This window comes from Oncorhynchus kisutch, linkage group LG23 (genome assembly GCF_002021735.2).
Source record: "Oncorhynchus kisutch isolate 150728-3 linkage group LG23, Okis_V2, whole genome shotgun sequence".
Classification (NCBI taxonomy): Eukaryota; Metazoa; Chordata; class Actinopteri; order Salmoniformes; family Salmonidae; genus Oncorhynchus; species Oncorhynchus kisutch.
The window spans coordinates 4,667,548-4,685,668 of record NC_034196.2 but is presented as its reverse complement, the minus strand read 5'-3'; the positions used below and the strand labels follow the sequence as shown (position 1 = coordinate 4,685,668).

At 48.0% G+C, this 18,121-nt stretch overlaps 1 protein-coding gene across 2 annotated transcripts in view; it reads right to left on the bottom strand.

The window, feature by feature from the left end:
• sardh (sarcosine dehydrogenase) overlaps positions 1-18,121 on the bottom strand; it is an 87,488-nt gene that overhangs the window by 48,896 nt on the left and 20,471 nt on the right. For both annotated transcript variants that reach the window (XM_031802937.1, XM_031802936.1), the window contains 5 exons: positions 16,655-16,759; positions 10,578-10,707; positions 7,167-7,253; positions 406-496; positions 187-328 (listed from right to left, as the gene is read on the bottom strand). In XM_031802937.1, coding sequence (XP_031658797.1) covers positions 187-328; positions 406-496; positions 7,167-7,253; positions 10,578-10,707; positions 16,655-16,759 — 555 coding nt within the window. The remainder of the gene's footprint in view (positions 1-186; positions 329-405; positions 497-7,166; positions 7,254-10,577; positions 10,708-16,654; positions 16,760-18,121) is intronic.

Sequence of the window (18,121 nt, the reverse complement as noted above, 5' to 3'; positions counted from 1 at the left end):
AGAGAAGAGAGAGAGAGAGAGAGAGACTGCAGCTTCACATGAACAAATGAGAGAAAAGGAAAGATGAAAATGTAGAGGAGGGAGGGGAAAAAGGGGTGTGGTGAGAAAAGAGCTGGAGATGAAAGAGACCAGGCAGTCAGGAAGTGGATAAGAGGGGAGTAATGACTTGTGGTGACCAAGCAATACCTTGTGGAAGGGGTCTGTCCTCATGTTGCGAGAGGCCAGAGGCTCATCAAAGGGGAACACTACAGAGTAGTTCTTAGCGTAGGACTCATGACTCCTCTCTCTGATCCACTTATTGTTGTCTGTCAGGGAGTGGTGGAACCGCCTGTTGAGGAGAACGAGAGCTTTGAAAACCATCTCTCTGCGTGTTTGTGTGTGTGTGTGTGGTGTGTGGATCCATACCTGATGTCATAGCCGTACATGTCCTTCTCAGGACGTCCATGTATGATCCAGTGGGCTAGCTCCCTGCCACAGCCTCCTCCCAGCATCATACCTGCAACACACATGCAGATAGAGAGGTCAGTATCACAGACACTTAGAGACAGCTAGATAGGTTACCTTCAATCTCCCACTATATCCTCTCCCATGTCTGGTATCACTCACTCACACACGTCACACAGACGTCTCACACACACACACACACGTCACACACACACACACACACGTCACAGATGTAACGTCAAAAAAGGGCCAGGTGACAGGGAAGGAGGTAGAGGATCACTCAACACAGACATCGGAAATGGGAATAGGTGGAGAAGGAAGGAGAGAGAGAATAGTGTAGATTAGAATACGGGGTGTGATGTGGCAAGGGGGGAGAGAGAGAGCGAGTGACCAAGAGAGAGGGGCTGTGTGTATAGCACAGTAGTCTAGCGAGGTGGCCCGGCTAGCAGTGTCTCTGAAGGACGTTTTGCATGTTAGCAGACAGACAAGACAGACTCAGCGAAACACTCATTAAAATGGGCCCGGCAACACAGCGTCGCTAATTAACTAACGCCATCATCCTGCCCACCTGCGTCGCCTGTCCAACTCCAACCCTCCGACAGATCTGGGACCCCCTGCAGAACCGAACAGGGCCGGAGGAGGCGGGGGTAGATGACACTTAACGGAGTCTCCAGAGTACTTTGTAGCTAATGTAATAATAATAATCCTTTATGCCTCGATACTCATAAAACAGCAAAATACTACGTACTACTTCAAGTAGTTTATTTATCTGTACTTTAATATTTCTATTTCTGACTACTTTTACTCCACCACATTCCTAAAGAAAATAATGTACTTTTTACCCCATACATTTTCCACCCAATGTGATGTTACATTTTAGATGAACAGGAAAATGGTCCAATTCACACACTTACCAAGACATCCCTGGTCATCCCTACTGCCTCTGATCTGGAGGACTCACTAAACAGAGAACATCCCTGGTCATCCCTACTGCCTCTGATCTGGAGGACTCACTAAACAGAGAACATCCCTGGTCATCCCTACTGCCTCTGATCTGGAGGACTCACTAAACAGAGAACATCCCTGGTCATCCCTACTGCCTCTGATCTGGAGGACTCACTAAACAGAGAACATCCCTGGTCATCCCTACTGCCTCTGATCTGGAGGACTCACTAAACAGAGAACATCCCTGGTCATCCCTACTGCCTCTGATCTGGCAGACTCACTAAACAGAGAACATCCCTGGTCATCCCTACTGCCTCTGATCTGGCAGACTCACTAAACAGAGAACATCCCTGGTCATCCCTACTGCCTCTGATCTGGCAGACTCACTAAACAGAGAACATCCCTGGTCATCCCTACTGCCTCTGATCTGGAGGACTCACTAAACAGAGAACATCCCTGGTCATCCCTACTGCCTCTGATCTGGAGGACTCACTAAACAGAGAACATCCCTGGTCATCCCTACTGCCTCTGATCTGGAGGACACACTAAACAGAGAACATCCCTGGTCATCCCTACTGCCTCTGATCTGGAGGACTCACTAAACAGAGAACATCCCTGGTCATCCCTACTGCCTCTGATCTGGAGGACTCACTAAACAGAGAACATTCTGGTCATCCCTACTGCCTCTGATCTGGAGGACTCACTAAACAGAGAACATCCCTGGTCATCCCTACTGCCTCTGATCTGGAGGACACACTAAACAGAGAACATCCCTGGTCATCCCTACTGCCTCTGATCTGGAGGACTCACTTTGTTTGTAAATTAAGTTGGAGTTAATGCCTCTGGCTTTCCGTTTAAAAAAAGACAATTGTCTGGTTTGCCTAATAAGGAATTTGAAATGATTTATACTTTTACTTTTGATAAAGTACATGTTAACAATGATATTTACTTTTGATAAAGTACATGTTAACAATTATATTTACTTTTGATACTTAAATACATCTAAAAACAATCATTTTACTCAAGTACTATTTTACTGGGTGACGTTAACGTTTACTTGAGTCTTTACTTTTTCTCAAGTATGACAATTGGCTACTTTTCCCACCACTGCTGTTGACTAAGTCTTAAGACAGCTGGAGAGGTTTGGGTTGGGGAAAGTAACCTGGCAGCTCTCAGAGAGTGTTTGGCCTCTGAAATTCTCCATATACACCCAACGGGGCCAAACGGATTGCCTTGAGTTAGAAGCAGCGGCATAGCTTTGTTTGTTACTAGTTTATATATTGGTGTGAGGGTGGCATGGCACGACCGAGAGGTGCCAACGAGGTCCGCACAGCCTTATGCTTTAGCACAAAGAGAGGGAGGGAGGGGACCGAAAGCGAGCGACGGGGTCTGACTGTTCTCGGTTCTCCTTTCAAAGCAGCATTTGAATCAGAGAGGAGAGAGGAGAGGAGAGGAGAGAGGAGAGAGAGAGAGGACAGGAGAGAGCAGAGAGAGAGGACAGGAGAGAGCGAGAGAGAGAGGACAGGAGAGAGCGAGAGAGAGAGGACAGGAGAGAGCGAGAGAGAGAGGACAGGAGAGAGCGAGAGAGAGAGGACAGGAGAGAGCGAGAGAGAGAGGACAGGAGAGAGCGAGAGAGAGAGGACAGGAGAGAGCGAGAGAGAGAGGAGAGAGCGAGAGAGAGAGGAGAGAGCGAGAGAGAGAGGAGAGAGCGAGAGAGAGAGGAGAGAGCGAGAGAGAGAGGAGAGAGCGCGAGAGAGAGGAAGAGAGCGAGAGAGAGAGGAGAGAGAGAGGAGAGGAGAGGAGAGAGCGAGAGAGAGAGGACAGGAGAGAGCGAGAGAGAGAGGAGAGAGCGAGAGAGAGAGGAGAGAGCGAGAGAGAGAGGAGAGAGCGAGAGAGAGAGGAGAGAGCGAGAGAGAGAGGAGAGAGCGAGAGAGAGAGGACAGGAGAGAGCAGGAGAGAGAGAGCGAGAGAGAGAGGAGAGAGCGAGAGAGAGAGGAGAGAGCGAGAGAGAGAGGAGAGAGCGAGAGAGAGAGGAGAGAGCGAGAGAGGAGAGGAGAGAGCGAGAGAGAGAGGAGAGAGAGAGAGAGGAGAGGAGAGAGAGAGGAGAGGAGAGAGAGGAGAGAGAGAGAGAGAGGAGAGAGAGAGAGAGAGAGAGAGGAGAGGGCGAGAGAAAGGAGAGGAGAGAGCGAGAGAGGAGAGGAGAGAGAGGAGAGGAGAGAGGAGAGAGAGGAGAGGAGAGAAGAGAGAGCGAGAGAGAGGAGAGAGAGAGGAGAGAGAGCGAGAGAGAGGAGAGAGAGAGGAGAGGAGAGGAGAGGAGGGAGCGAGAGAAGAGAGAGGGTTCGATTACAGGCTCAAAATGGCCAGAAACAAAGACTTTCTTCTAAAACTCGTCAGTCTATTCTTGTTCTGAGAAATGAAGGCTATTCCATGCAAGAAATGGTCAAGAAACTAAAGAGCTCGTACAAAGCTGTGTACTACTCCCTTCACAGAACAGCGCAAACTGGCTCTAACCAGGATAGAAAGAGTGGGAGGCCCCGGTGCACAACTGAGCAAGAGGACAAGTACATTAGTGTCTACAGACACCTCACAAGTCCTCAACTGGCAGCTTCATTAAATAGTACCTGTAAAACACCAGTCTCAACGTCAACAGTGAATAGGTGACTCCAGGATGCTGGCCTTCTAGGCAGAGTTCCTCTGTCCAGTCTCAACGTCAACAGTGAAGAGGCGACTCCGGGATGCTGGCCTTCTAGGCAGAGTTCCTCTGTCCAGTCTCAACATCAACAGTGAAGAGGCGACTCCGGGATGCTGGCCTTCTAGGCAGAGTTCCTCTGTCCAGTGTCTGTGTTCTTTTGCCCATCTTAATATTAAATTTTTATTGGCCAGTCTGATATATGGCTTTTGCTTTGCAACTCTGCCTAGAAGGCCAGCGTGAGAGTCGCCTCTTCACTGTTGACATTGAGACTGGTGTTTTGCTTCACCCTCCCAACCATGAGAAGTGGAACTGCAACGATTTCGGTGTGTAATCTACCGTCTACTCCAGTCTACTTCTCTTCCTCCATCTCCTTTCCTTCATCTGCACTGATCTACATAGATGTTTTCCTTCCCCTGGCCTGTCATGATGCTTTGTCATTAGAGATCAGTGCAGATGAGAGAGGAAAGGTGAAACCAGAATCAGAATGACCCAAACTCATTGGTCATCTATAAAAAGAAAATGAGGGGATGGGGGGGGGGGGCAGAACGAGCTACCTGGCCTTGGGGAAACACAGACAGTGACCCAATCCCAAATCATCCCCTGAAAACACTTGTGGAAATCTGAGAGCATTGGATTGGTAACAGGCAACATGGGGGAAACCAGCCTATCAGAGGGCAATGTGGAGCTACTACCAGATTGATTGCACCTGAACTCCACGAGTGCAGAGGTTGCAGGGTTTAGGGGATTATTTGGGATTGGGCCACAGCTGGTAGGGAGGGGAAAGGGGGAAGGTGACACAGAGAAGAGAGGGGGGTTAAGGGCAGGTTCAAATCCCTGGGCCGACCTGGTGAAATATCTGTCAATGTACCCTTCAGCAACACACTCTAATATGTACGTCCTTCTGGATAAAAGTGTATACTATGGAGAACAGAGGAGAGGGGGACGTATTCAGGGACAGCCACATCAGCACAACACTAGGAGGACAGAGCACGAGAACCACGGGCTGCCTCTGGGTTCAGTGTCTTTCACAGAGGAGAGGGGGAAGGTGACACATGCAGGAGTGACCCAGTGTTGGGGACGTATTCAGGGACAGCCACATCAGCACAACACTAGGAGGACAGAGCACGAGAACCACGGGCTGCCTCTGGGTTCAGTGTCTTTCACATCGCTCGCTACGCTCTGTCTTTTGTTCTCTCCCTTCTCAATCTATTTCTGTCCCCGCCAGTCTATTTCTCTGTCCCACTCAGTCTTCCTCCTCCCCACTTCCATCTTCCCCCTCTTTAAAAGGCTCCTGGTAAAAGGAAGGCTATTGTGTGAGTGAGTGAGTGAGTTGTATAGAAATATATGAATCCCCAGCTGAGCCAGCAGGCAAAAAGGCCAATGTGCGTTCCAAATGGCACCCAATTCCCTAAGGGCCCTGGTCAAAAGTAGTGTACTATAAAGGGAATACAGTGCCATTTGGGACACATACTATGTGTTAAGTGTGCAAATGATTCAGACACAGCCAGAGCGGTACTGTGTGTGTGTGAGGAGGAGGGCGAGGAGTGGGACGCAAGGGAGAGGCATGACATTTTTTGCATTACCTCAGAGAAAGCGAGAGAGGAGAGGGAGAGAAACAGAACAGAGCAGGCAGCAGCACTGTGAACGTAGCTGGTGGTGGTAGTAGTATCTGATCTGCCATAAACAGGGTTCGTTTAACCTCCCATGATGCACTGATATGTGAGGGTGTAGGGGGGGGGGGGGTAGACTAATAAAGTGTGACAGAAGTGCCCATGTGTGTGTGTGTGTGTGTGTTTGTGTGTGTGTGTGGTCTCTCTGGACTCCGTGGGGAGTGGAGAGAATTACAGCCCCTATCGGTGTGGTGCAGCGAGGCAGGCCTCTCCTCACTCATCCCTGCACTCTGTCCTATGCCTCTACACACCACTGTCACCACAGTGGCCTTAAGATAACCATTGATGGAGAGTGAGTGTGTGTGTGTGTACATCCCATATACCCACCAACATCCACTCCTCCCATGTATATCCCATATACCCACCAACATCCACTCCTCCCTCTGACCATGTACATCCCATATACCCACCAACATCCACTCCTCCCATGTACATCCCATATACCCACCAACATCCACTCCTCCCATGTACATCCCATATACCCACCAACATCCACTCCTCCCTCTGACCATGTACATCCCATATACCCACCAACATCCACTCCTCCCTCTGACCATGTACATCCCATATACCCACCAACATCCACTCCTCCCTCCTCCCATGTACATCTCATATACCCACCAACATCCACTCCTCCCTCTGACCATGTACATCTCATATACCCACCAACATCCACTCCTCCCATGTACATCCCATATACCCACCAACATCCACTCCTCCCTCCTCCCATGTACATCCCATATACCCACCAACATCCACTCCTCCCATGTACATCCCATATACCCACCAACATCCACTCCTCCCTCTGACCATGTACATCCCATATACCCACCAACATCCACTCCTCCCTCTGACCATGTACATCCCATATACCCACCAACATCCACTCCTCCCTCTGACCATGTACATCCCATATACCCACCAACATCCACTCCTCCCATGTACATCCCATATACCCACCAACATCCACTCCTCCCTCTGACCATGTACATCCCATATACCCACCAACATCCACTCCTCCCTCTGACCATGTACATCCCATATACCCACCAACATCCCCTCCTCCCTCTGACCAGGTACATCCAACCCCTGTGTCTGTGCGTGTCCTGGGGTTTTGGGTTAGAAGCAAAAATACATTTCCGTGGACTGTATGGAAATAGAGGAATATGTTTTGGGTTCCTCCAATACTCACATGCACTATGTATGCATGTTTCTATCTATCCGTAAAATAAATGTATGTATGTATGTATCTGTAAAAAATAGAAAATTGTGCTGTCGCGTTTGCCTAATAAGGAATTTATTAGAATTGATTTACTTAGTCAATTAAATAGAGCAGTGAGTGGCAATGTGTACGTATAACATTACAGTCAATTAAATGTGTCTGTCTGTCTGTATGTATAAATAACGTCACTCACCTGCACTGTTGAACCCGCAGCCCAGGAAGAATCCCCTGACCTCTGGAGCCTCACCCATCAGGGGCTTGTGGTCCGCTGTGAATGATTCTGGGTAAAACGATGCACGTAGTGTTAAGGGAACATTCCATCCATTCTGAACCACCATCAGAGCCATGTACAGTACAGAGATGTACAGTGCCTTGCGAAAGTATTCGGTCCCCTTGAACTTTGCGACCTTTTGCCACATTTCAGGCTTCAAACATAAAGATATAAAACTGTATTTTTTTGTGAAGAATCAACAACAAGTGGGACACAATCATGAAGTGGAACGACATTTATTGGATATTTCAAACTTTTTTAACAAATCAAAAACTGAAAAATTGGGCGTGCAAAATTATTCAGCCCCTTTAAGTTAATACTTTGTAGCGCCACCTTTTGCTACGATTACAGCTGTAAGTCGCTTTGGGTATGTTTCTACCAAATGGGATGGAGTATCGCTGCAGAATGCTGTGATAGCCATGCTGGTTAAGTGTGCAATGAATTCTATATAAATCACAGACAGTGTTCCCAGTAAAGCACCATCACACCTCCTCCTCCATGCTTCACGGTGGGAACCACACATGCAGAGCTTATCCGTTCACCTACTCTGTCTACTCACCTACTCTAAAAATCTCTAATTTGGACTCCACCGGTCTAATGTCGGACCACCGGTCTAATGTCGGACCACCGGTCTAATGTTGATTGCGCGTGTTTCTTGGCCCAAGCAAATCTCTCTAAAAGAGAGAGCGCGCAAGAGACAAGCGAAAGAGAGACAGAGCGCGCGAGAGACAAGCGAAAGAGACAGAGCGCGCAAGAGACAAGCGAAGAGACAGAGCGCGCGAGAGACAAGCGAATGAGAGACAGAGCGCGCAAGAGACAAGCGAAAGAGAGAGAGCGCGCGAGAGACAAGCGAAAGAGAGAGAGCGCGCGAGAGACAAGCGAAAGAGAGACAGAGCGCGCAAGAGACAAGCGAAAGAGAGAGAGCGCGCAAGAGACAAGCGAAAGAGAGACAGAGCGCGCGAGAGACAAGCGAAAGAGAGACAGAGCGTGCGAGAGACAAGCGAAAGAGAGACAGAGCGCGCGAGAGACAAGCGAAAGAGAGAGAGCGTGAGAGACAAGCAGACAGACCATCCAGACAACACGGGAGCTTAAGTGTGAGTGCCCATGCCCGGAGTACCCATGCCCGGAGTGCGCATGCTCGGAGTGCCCATGCCCGGAGTGCCCATGCCCGGAGTGCCCATGCCCGGAGTGCCCATGCCCGGAGTGCCCATGCCCGGAGTGCGCATGCCCGGAGTGCGCATGCTCGGAGTGCACATGCCCGGAGTGCACATGCCCGGAGTGCACATGCCCGGAGACCCCGTCTACCACTAGAGTGAGACCACCAGACAGTCAGTCTCTTACCAGTCTGTCACCTCTCTTCCCAAGAAAGAAAGTCACAACGTTTCACACCTGTCAGCTCTTATATCAATTTTGAGTCTCATGGCTGAATATAGGGTCTGAATATGTAAATAAGGTACTTGTTTTTTGTTTTTGTTTTTATGAAAACATTTCTAAAAACCTGTTTTCACTCTTTGTCATTATGGGGTACTGTGTGTAGATTGATGAGGAAAATAATTTATTTAAATCCACAAGAAAAAGGCTATAATGTAACAAAATGTGGAAAAGTGAAGGGGTCTGAACACTTTTAGAATTAACTGTATTTGGCTTTGTGTTTTAGGTTATTGTCCTTCTGAAAAGGTGAATTTGTCTCCCAGTGTCTGTTTTACAGTGAAATCCCTGAGCGGTTTCCTTCCTCTCTGGCAAATGAGTTAGGAAGGACACCTGTATCTTTGTAGTGACTGGGTGCATTGATAAACCAACCAAAGTGTAATTATTAACTTCATCATTGTCATGACTCTCCCTCCTACGCCCAGGTTCTGTTATCTCAGGTCATAAATTCCTGGACGAGACTCTTTCCCCATGGCCATGCAGAAAGAGACAGAGAGAACAAAGGATTTCACATGGCGAACTCCTAAATGATCTGGAATCATGGAACAATCCTTTTCTACTGTTATGAATTTTAAAAAACTTCAGACCACGTGTACCTCGATGGACACAGAGGGGGCGCAGGTTGAGTTCAGACCACAAAAAACATATACACTATAAGAACATTTCTGAATGGTACTCTGAAGTATCCATTCTAACAACGAAAGACTTCAGGGAAACAGAGAGAGAGAGAGACGATGATGAACTGACTCTCCAACAGGACGGACGATCCCAACAGAGATCACGATGACACACTGGGCGAAAATATATATATATTTATTGCAATCAATCCTGAATGAGTGAGTGAGTGCAAAGGATTAGCATTTCAATTAATATAATTATCAACTGTGTGGTGACTCATTTTGTCTTTCCCGCCCTTCTCAGTCCACATCCACTTCCCTTTGTCCACCAAGCCGTCATATCAGCTTAGCCCACTAGGGAACCTCCCCTATCGTTTCCTTGTTAGTTAGTTAGTAAATAAATGATTAAGACAATTGATGTATGGATGATTCATAGTGAAGGCTGGGTTCGTGCAGATAACCAACAATTTACGACGTTTGGAATGAGACTAACATGAGGTAAAGAATAATTCATTAATTAGAAGACTAATTGATTAGATAGTCAAATATCTGAAGAGTTGTATCAGGACAATTATAACTTTGTAATCTGAAGATTTCCCTTGGTGCCCCGACTTCCTAGTTAATTACAATTACATAATAATAATTACAGAGAATTGTTTTGATAAAATAACGGTCTTCACTTTAATGATGCCAAAGACACGACACCATGCTCAAAGGGATATTCAATGTCTGCTTCATCATCATCATCATCATCTACCAATAGATGCCCTTCTTTGTGAGGCATTGGAAAACTCCCTGGTCTTTGTGGTTGAATCTGTGTTTTAAATTCACTGCTCGACTCAGGGACCTTACAGATAACTGTACAATATGTCTGGGGCACAGAGATGAGGTAGTCATTCCAAAACCATCTTATTAAACACCATTATTGCACACAGAGTGAGTCTACGAAACTGATTATGTGACTTGTTAAGCAGATTTCGACTCCTGAACTTACGTAGGCTTGCCATAACAAAGGGGTTGAATACTTATTGACTCAAGACATTTCAGCATTTCATGTGTTATTCATGTGGGAAAATTCCTAAAAACATCATTCCACTTTGACACTGTGGTTGTTTGAGTAGTCAGTGCCAAAATCTCAATTTAATTTTAAAATGCAGGCTGTAACACGACAACAATGTGGTAAAAGTCGAAGGTTGTGAATACTTTCTGAAGGCACTGGAAACGAATGACTGAGGGAGTTATTACAGGAGTGGGAACCATAGTGGGTGTGTGTATCGCATGTCCATACCTGGTCCACAGACAGTGGATTTGATGCCAGTCTGCTCCAGAGCAGGGACTCTGTTGATAGCTCCCTCTATGTGCTGCATGAACACATCCCAGTCCAGGTCAAACAGGCTGAAAGCAAACTTATCAGACACCTGCAACACAAGGACAACAACCAAAACAGTGTTCATTAGACCAAACATATCAGACACCTGCAACACAAGGACAACAACCAAAACAGTGTTCATTAGACCAAACATATCAAACACCTGTGTTGGATTCGACATTTTGAACATTGAGATATGAAAAGACATGACAGATCAGACGCATAGCATATTAAGGAGTGAGATCTGTAGAAAGACAAGAGTGGCTGTGGAAATGTGCTGGGTGGCCGGAAGGAGCTCAGAGGATTGCTAAAGGGGAGGCAGATGGACATCTGTGGACTAGAAGGAAGAGGGATTGAGGTCAGGAGGTGAGGTCAGCTCCCCTGCAGGGAGCAATAAAGGTTTACTACCCTCTTCCTGCGGAAGCATAAGATGTAAGGATTGGAGAGAAGGAGTCTGTGGACTAGAAGGAAGAGGGATTGAGGTCAGGAGGTGAGGTCAGCTCCCCTGCAGGGAGCAATAAAGGTTTTACTACCCTCTTCCTGCGGAAGCATAAGATGTAAGGATTGGAGAGAAGGAGTCTGTGGACTAGAAGGAAGAGGGATTGAGGTCAGGAGGTGAGGTCAGCTCCCCTGCAGGGAGCAATAAAGGTTTACTACCCTCTTCCTGCGGAAGCATAAGATGTAAGGATTGGAGAGAAGGAGTCTGTGGACTAGAAGGAAGAGGGATTGAGGTCAGCTCCCCTGCAGGGAGCAATAAAGGTTTACTACCCTCTTCCTGCGGAAGCATAAGATGTAATGATTGGAGAGAAGGAGTCTGGACTAGAAGGAAGAGGGATTGAGGTCAGGAGGTGAGGTCAGCTCCCCTACAGGGAGCAATAAATAGTTTACTACCCTCTTCCTGCAGAAGCATAAGATGTAAGGATTGGAGAGAAGGAGTCTGTGGACTAGAAGGAAGAGGGATTGAGGTCAGGAGGTGAGGTCAGCTCCCCTGCAGGGAGCAATAAATAGTTTACTACCCTCTTCCTGCGGAAGCATAAGATGTAAGGATTGGAGAGAAGGAGTCTGTGGACTAGAAGGAAGAGGGATTGAGATCAGGAGGTGAGGTCAGCTCCCCTGCAGGGAGCAATAAAGGTTTACTACCCTCTTCCTGCGGAAGCATAAGATGTAAGGATTGGAGAGAAGGAGTCTGTGGACTAGAAGGAAGAGGGATTGAGGTCAGGAGGTGAGGTCAGCTCCCCTGCAGGGAGCAATAAAGGTTTACTACCCTCTTCCTGCGGAATCATAAGATGTAAGGATTGGAGAGAAGGAGTCTGTGGACTAGAAGGAAGAGGGATTGAGGTCAGGAGGTGAGGTCAGCTCCCCTGCAGGGAGCAATAAAGGTTACTACCCTCCTCCTGCGGAAGCATAAGATGTAAGGATTGGAGAGAAGGAGTCTGTGGACTAGAAGGAAGAGGGATTGAGGTCAGGAGGTGAGGTCAGCTCCCCTGCAGGGAGCAATAAAGGTTTACTACCCTCTTCCTGCGGAAGCATAAGATGTAAGGATTGGAGAGAAGGAGGAGCATCTTAAGTGGGATATATATACACTGCTCAAAAAAATAAAGGGAACACTAAAATAACACATCCTTGATCTGAATGAATGAAATATTCTTATTAAATACTTTTTTCTTTACATAGTTGAATGTGCCCACAACAAAATCACACAAAAATTATCAATGGAAATCAAATTTATCAACCCATGGAGGTCTGGATTTAGAGTCACACTCAAAATTAAAGTGGAAAACTACAGGCTGAGCCAACTTTGATGTAATGTCCTTAAAACAAGTCAAAATGAGGCTCAGTAGTGTGTGTGGCCTCCACGTGCCTGTATGACCTCCCTACAACGCCTGGGCATACTCCTGATGAGGTGGCGGATGCGATTTCTAGATTTATTTTGGATTGGAGATGCTTAATGTGAATCTGGAAGGAGAGTTTACAGTCTAACCAGACACCTAGGTATTTGTAGTCCACATATTCTAAGTCAGAACCGTCCAGAGTAGTGATAATGGGCGGGCGGGTGCGGGCAGCAATCGTTTGAAGAGCATGCATTTAGTTTTACTAGCATTTTAAAGCAGTTGGAGGCCACGGAAGGAGTGTTGTATGGCATTAAAGCTTGTTTGGAGGTTTGTTAACAGTGTCCAAAGAAGGGCCAGATGTATACAGAAGGGTGTTGTCTGCATAGAGGTGGATCAGAGAATCACCAGCAGCAAGAGCAACATCATTGATGTATTAAGAGAAAAGAGTCGGCCCGAGAATTGAACCCTGTGACACCCCCATAAAGACTGCCAGAGGTCCGGACAACAGGCCTATGTGAGAAGTAGTTGGTGAACCAGGCGAGGCAGTCATTTGAGAAACCAAGGCTATTGAGTCTGCCGATAAGAATGCAGTGATTGATAGAGTTGAAAGCCTTGGCCAAGTCGATGAGGACGGCTGCACAGTAATGTTTATCGATGACGGTTATGATATCGTTTAGGACCTTGAGCGTGACTGAAGTGCACCCATGACCAGCTTGGAAACCAGATTACATAGTGGAGAAGGTATGGTGGGATTCAAAATGGTCGGTGATCTGTTCGTTAACTTGGCTTTCGAATATTGTACAAAGGCAGGGAAGGATAGATATAGGTCTGTAACAGTTTGGGTCTAGAGTGTCACCCCCTTTGAAGAGGGGGATGACCGCGGCAGCTTCCCAATCTTTGGGAATCTCAGACGATATAAAAGTGTGTTGAACAGTAATAGGGGTTGCAACAATTTCGGCGGATCATTTTAGAAAGAGAGGGTCCAGATTGTCTTGCCCAGCTGATTTGTAGAGATACAGATTTTGCAGCTCTTTCATAACATCAGCTGTCTGGATTTGGGTGAAGGAGAAGCAGGGAGGGGGGCTTGGGCAAGTTGCGGCAGGGGGTGCAGAGCTGTTGGCCGGGGTAGGGGTAGCCAGGTGGAAAGCATGGCCAGCTGTAGAAAAATGCTTATTATCATAGATTTATCGGTGGTGAAAGTGTTTGCTGGCATCAGTGCAGTTGGCAGCTGGGAGGAGGTTGTTAACAAGGACACATCAACCCAACCAAGGACACAACAACCCCCACCAGTGTCAACCCAACCAAGGACACAACAACCCCCACCAGTGTCACCTCAACCAAGGACACAACAACCCCCACCAGTGTCACCTCAACCAAGGACACAACAACCCCCACCAGTGTCACCTCAACCAAGGACACAACAACCCCCACCAGTGTCACCTCAACCAAGGACACAACAACCCCCACCAGTGTCACCTCAACCAAGGACACAACAACCTCCACCAGTGTCAACCCAACCAAGGACACAACAACCCCCACCAGTGTCACCTCAACCAAGGACACAACAACCCCCACCAGTGTCACCTCAACCAAGGACACAACAACCCCCACCAGTGTCAACTCAACCAAGGACACAACAACCCCCACCAGTGTCAACTCAACCAAGGACACAACAACCCCCACCAGTGTCAACTCAACCAAGGACACAACAACCCCCACCAGTGTCAACTCAACCAAGGACACAACAACCCCCACCAGTGTCAACCCAGCCAAGGACACAACAACCCCCACCAGTGTCAACCCAGCCAAGGACACAACAACCCCCACCAGTGTCAACCCAGCCAAGGACACAACAACCCCCACCAGTGTCAACTCAGCCAAGGACACAACAACCCCCACCAGTGTCAACCCAACCAAGGACACAACAACCCCCACCAGTGTCAACCCAACCAAGGACACAACAACCCCCACCAGTGTCAACCCAACCAAGGACACAACAACCCCCACCAGTGTTAACAACCAAGGACACAACAACCCCCACCAGTGTCAACTCAGCCAAGGACACAACAACCCCCACCAGTGTCAACCCAACCAAGGACACAACAACACCCACCAGTGTCAACTCAACCAAGGACACAACAACCCCCACCAAGGACACAACAACTCAACCAAGGACACAACAACCCCCACCAGTGTCAACTCAACCAAGGACACAACAACTCAACCAAGGACACAACAACTCAACCAAGGACACAACAACTCAACCAAGGACACAACAACCCCCACCAGTGTCAACTCAACCAAGGACACAACAACTCAACCAAGGACACAACAACTCAACCAACGACACAACAACTCAACCAAGGACACAACAACTCAACCAAGGACACAACAACTCAACCAAGGACACAACAACTCAACCAAGGACACAACAACTCAACCAAGGACACAACAACTCAACCAAGGACACAACAACCCCCACCAGTGTCAACCCAACCAAGGACACAACAACCCCCACCAGTGTTAACAACCAAGGACACAACAACCCCCACCAGTGTCAACCCAACCAAGGACACAACAACCCCCACCAGTGTCAACTCAACCAAGGACACAACAACTCAACCAAGGACACAACAACCCCCACCAGTGTTAACAACGCTGCGCTGCTCTTGTGCCATCTTCAACAAGACACGGCTTTCGCAAACATTTAGTACACATCGGTGAACAGTTATGGAAGCACACACACACACACAGACCGTTCAACCCATCTTTCAAATGTCACATAAACAGACAGAGAGAGAGCGAGAGAGATGATGCAGAGCACTCAGCAGGGAAATGCTGAACACATGAAACACTGTGCATATGCCACAGTGGATGAACTGATGCTGTAAAGAGAAGACGGGGATCAAGATTTAAAGAAAGAAAGAAAAAAGTTGGGAGGCTGCAGGGCCAGCGAATAACTGACCTTTTCCCGCAAGAATGCACGTACGCACACAGCGATTTTCCGTCACAACAGCCCCTCATTATCAGTTGAGGCCCCTAGGGAGCTCCCAACACCAGATGAAACTTTCAACTTCTCCTAAACTTCTCTAACATATTGATCCACAGACCCAGCTTCTCCCTCTCTGTACTAAATGCATTTTCTTTTTCCCACTTCGTTTCCAACTCTTGAAAGCTCGTGCTGACAGAGCGGAAAGGACAAAAACATTCCTTTATCCGGGTTGAGGTGTTAGGTAATTTAGCACTGTCAAATTGTTTGGCTGGATGTGAATGTTAAACGGACTTGTGTGACGTGGTCTCTGGCTTCAGAGTTGGGGGTCAGAGGCGATTCTGGCTGGTGTGTGTGACTAAAAGCACATGTAGTACGGTACCTGCAGACTGAACAGGAACCACACCAACTGAGCACGCGCCACAGAGAGGAGTGAGGAGGGTATATTCATATTGACATTGAGCCGGTCAGAGCCAGTGTGCACCGACAGAACACGACACACTCCAGCTAGACCAACACAAAACACTCAGATCTCAATCTGTGTCCTGCTGTAACCTCATGAGGCTGCATACCCCCTAGCTAAAAGTGAGCGAGCGAGAGAGCGAATAAGAGTGCGGTAAAGGGGAAAGGGAGGCACAGACACTCAGCGGCTGGTGAAGTAATGAGTGTGTGTGTGTGTGTGTGTGTGTGTCTGTGCACATCCTGCTGGAGCTTCTCCTCAGGCTGTGTGAGTAGGGAGCGGATACAACAATCCACTGACATGCCAGAGGAACAGAGCATGGCAATTAACTGGCCTGTGAAAGTGAGACAAGCAGCGTGCCTCTCTGCAAGCTTCACTGCACCTCACACATGGACACCCACACAAACATAAAGATTCTCACAGATAGAGGTAAAATACTGGACACACAATCACTCACACAAGCACCCGTATAGTACACAAGCATAATACACACAAACTACAGGAGGCTGCTGAGGGGAGGACGGCGCATAATAAATGGGATGGCATCAAACACCTGGAAACCATGTGTTTGATACCAATCCACCCATTCTGCTCCAGTCATCCTTACAAACCCATCCCCGTTCCCCGCAATGAAGGTGCCACCAACCTCCTGTGTCACAAACACCAACGACATCCCGTTCACAGTATGTCAACACAGTGAAAACACACACGATACCTTGTCCCAGAAGACCGGGTTCTGTTCGTAACCCCCCACGGAGAGGGCGTCACCTTGGAGACGAAGGTAGACTGATGCATCATGGTCCCTCACATTGGGCATGTTCTAGAAGGGTGGCAGGAAGAGAGACATTCTTTAGATCTTCAAAACGGTATACTCCTAACAGGTCACAGGCACAATGATCATCTTAGAACAACAAACAGGACTATTAAACACAGCAGACATAGCCTACTTGCATAGCATACTTGGGTCAACCATTCAAATGCACTTTACAAAAATGTGATTACAAAAAAATTACAACTATGATCTGTATAAAATAAACAAGACGGAGACTGAACCGACACAACCAGAAAATACAAATACACGGCTCAACAAAATAATGGGAACACTAAATAACACATCCTAGATCTGAATGAATGAAATATTCTTATTAAATACTTTTTTCTTTACATAGTTGAATGTGTTGACAACAAAATCACACAAAAATTATCAATGGAAATCAAATGTATTAACCCATGGAGGTGTGGATTTGGAGTCACACTCAAAATTAAAGTGTCTGTGGTGCAACGTGGCGTTGGTGGATGGAGCGGGACATGATGTCCCAGATGTGCTCAATTGGATTCAGGTCTGGGGAACGGGCGGGCCAGTCCATAGCATCAATGCCTTCCTCTTGCAGGAACTGCTGACACACTCCAGCCACATGAGGTCTAGCATTGTCTTGCATTAGGAGGAACCCAGGGCCAACTGCACCAGCATATGGTCTCACAAGGGGTCTGAGGATCTCATCTCGGTACCTAATGGCAGTCAGGCTACCTCTGGCGAGCACATGGAGGGCTGTGTGGCCCCCCAAAGAAATGCCACCCCACACCATGACTGACCCACCGCCAAACCGGTCATGCTGGAGGATGTTGCAGGCAGCAGAACGTTCTCCACGGCGTCTCCAGACTGTCACGTCTGTCACATGTGCTCAGTGTGAACCTGCTTTCATCTGTGAAGAGCACAGGCCGCCAGTGGCGAATTTGCCAATCTTGGTGTTCTCTGGCAAATGCCAAACGTCCTGCACGGTGTTGGGCTGTAAGCACAACCCCCACCTGTGGACGTCGGGCCCTCATACCACCCTCACAGAGAGTGTTTCTGACCGTTTGAGCAGACACATGCACATTTGTGGCCTGCTGGAGGTCATTTTGCAGGGCTCTGGCAGTGCTCCTCCTGCTCCTCCTTGCACAAAGGCGGAGGTAGCGGTCCTGCTGCTGGGTTGTTGCCCTCCTACGGCCTCCTCCACGTGTCCTGATGTACTGGCCTGTCTCCTGGTAGCGCCTCCATGCTCTGGACACTACGCTGACAGACACAGCAAACCTTCTTGCCACAGCTCCCATTGATGTGCCATCCTGGATGAGCTGCACTACCTGAGCAACTTGTGTGGGTTGTAGACTCCGTCTCATGCTACCACTAGAGTGAAAGCACCGC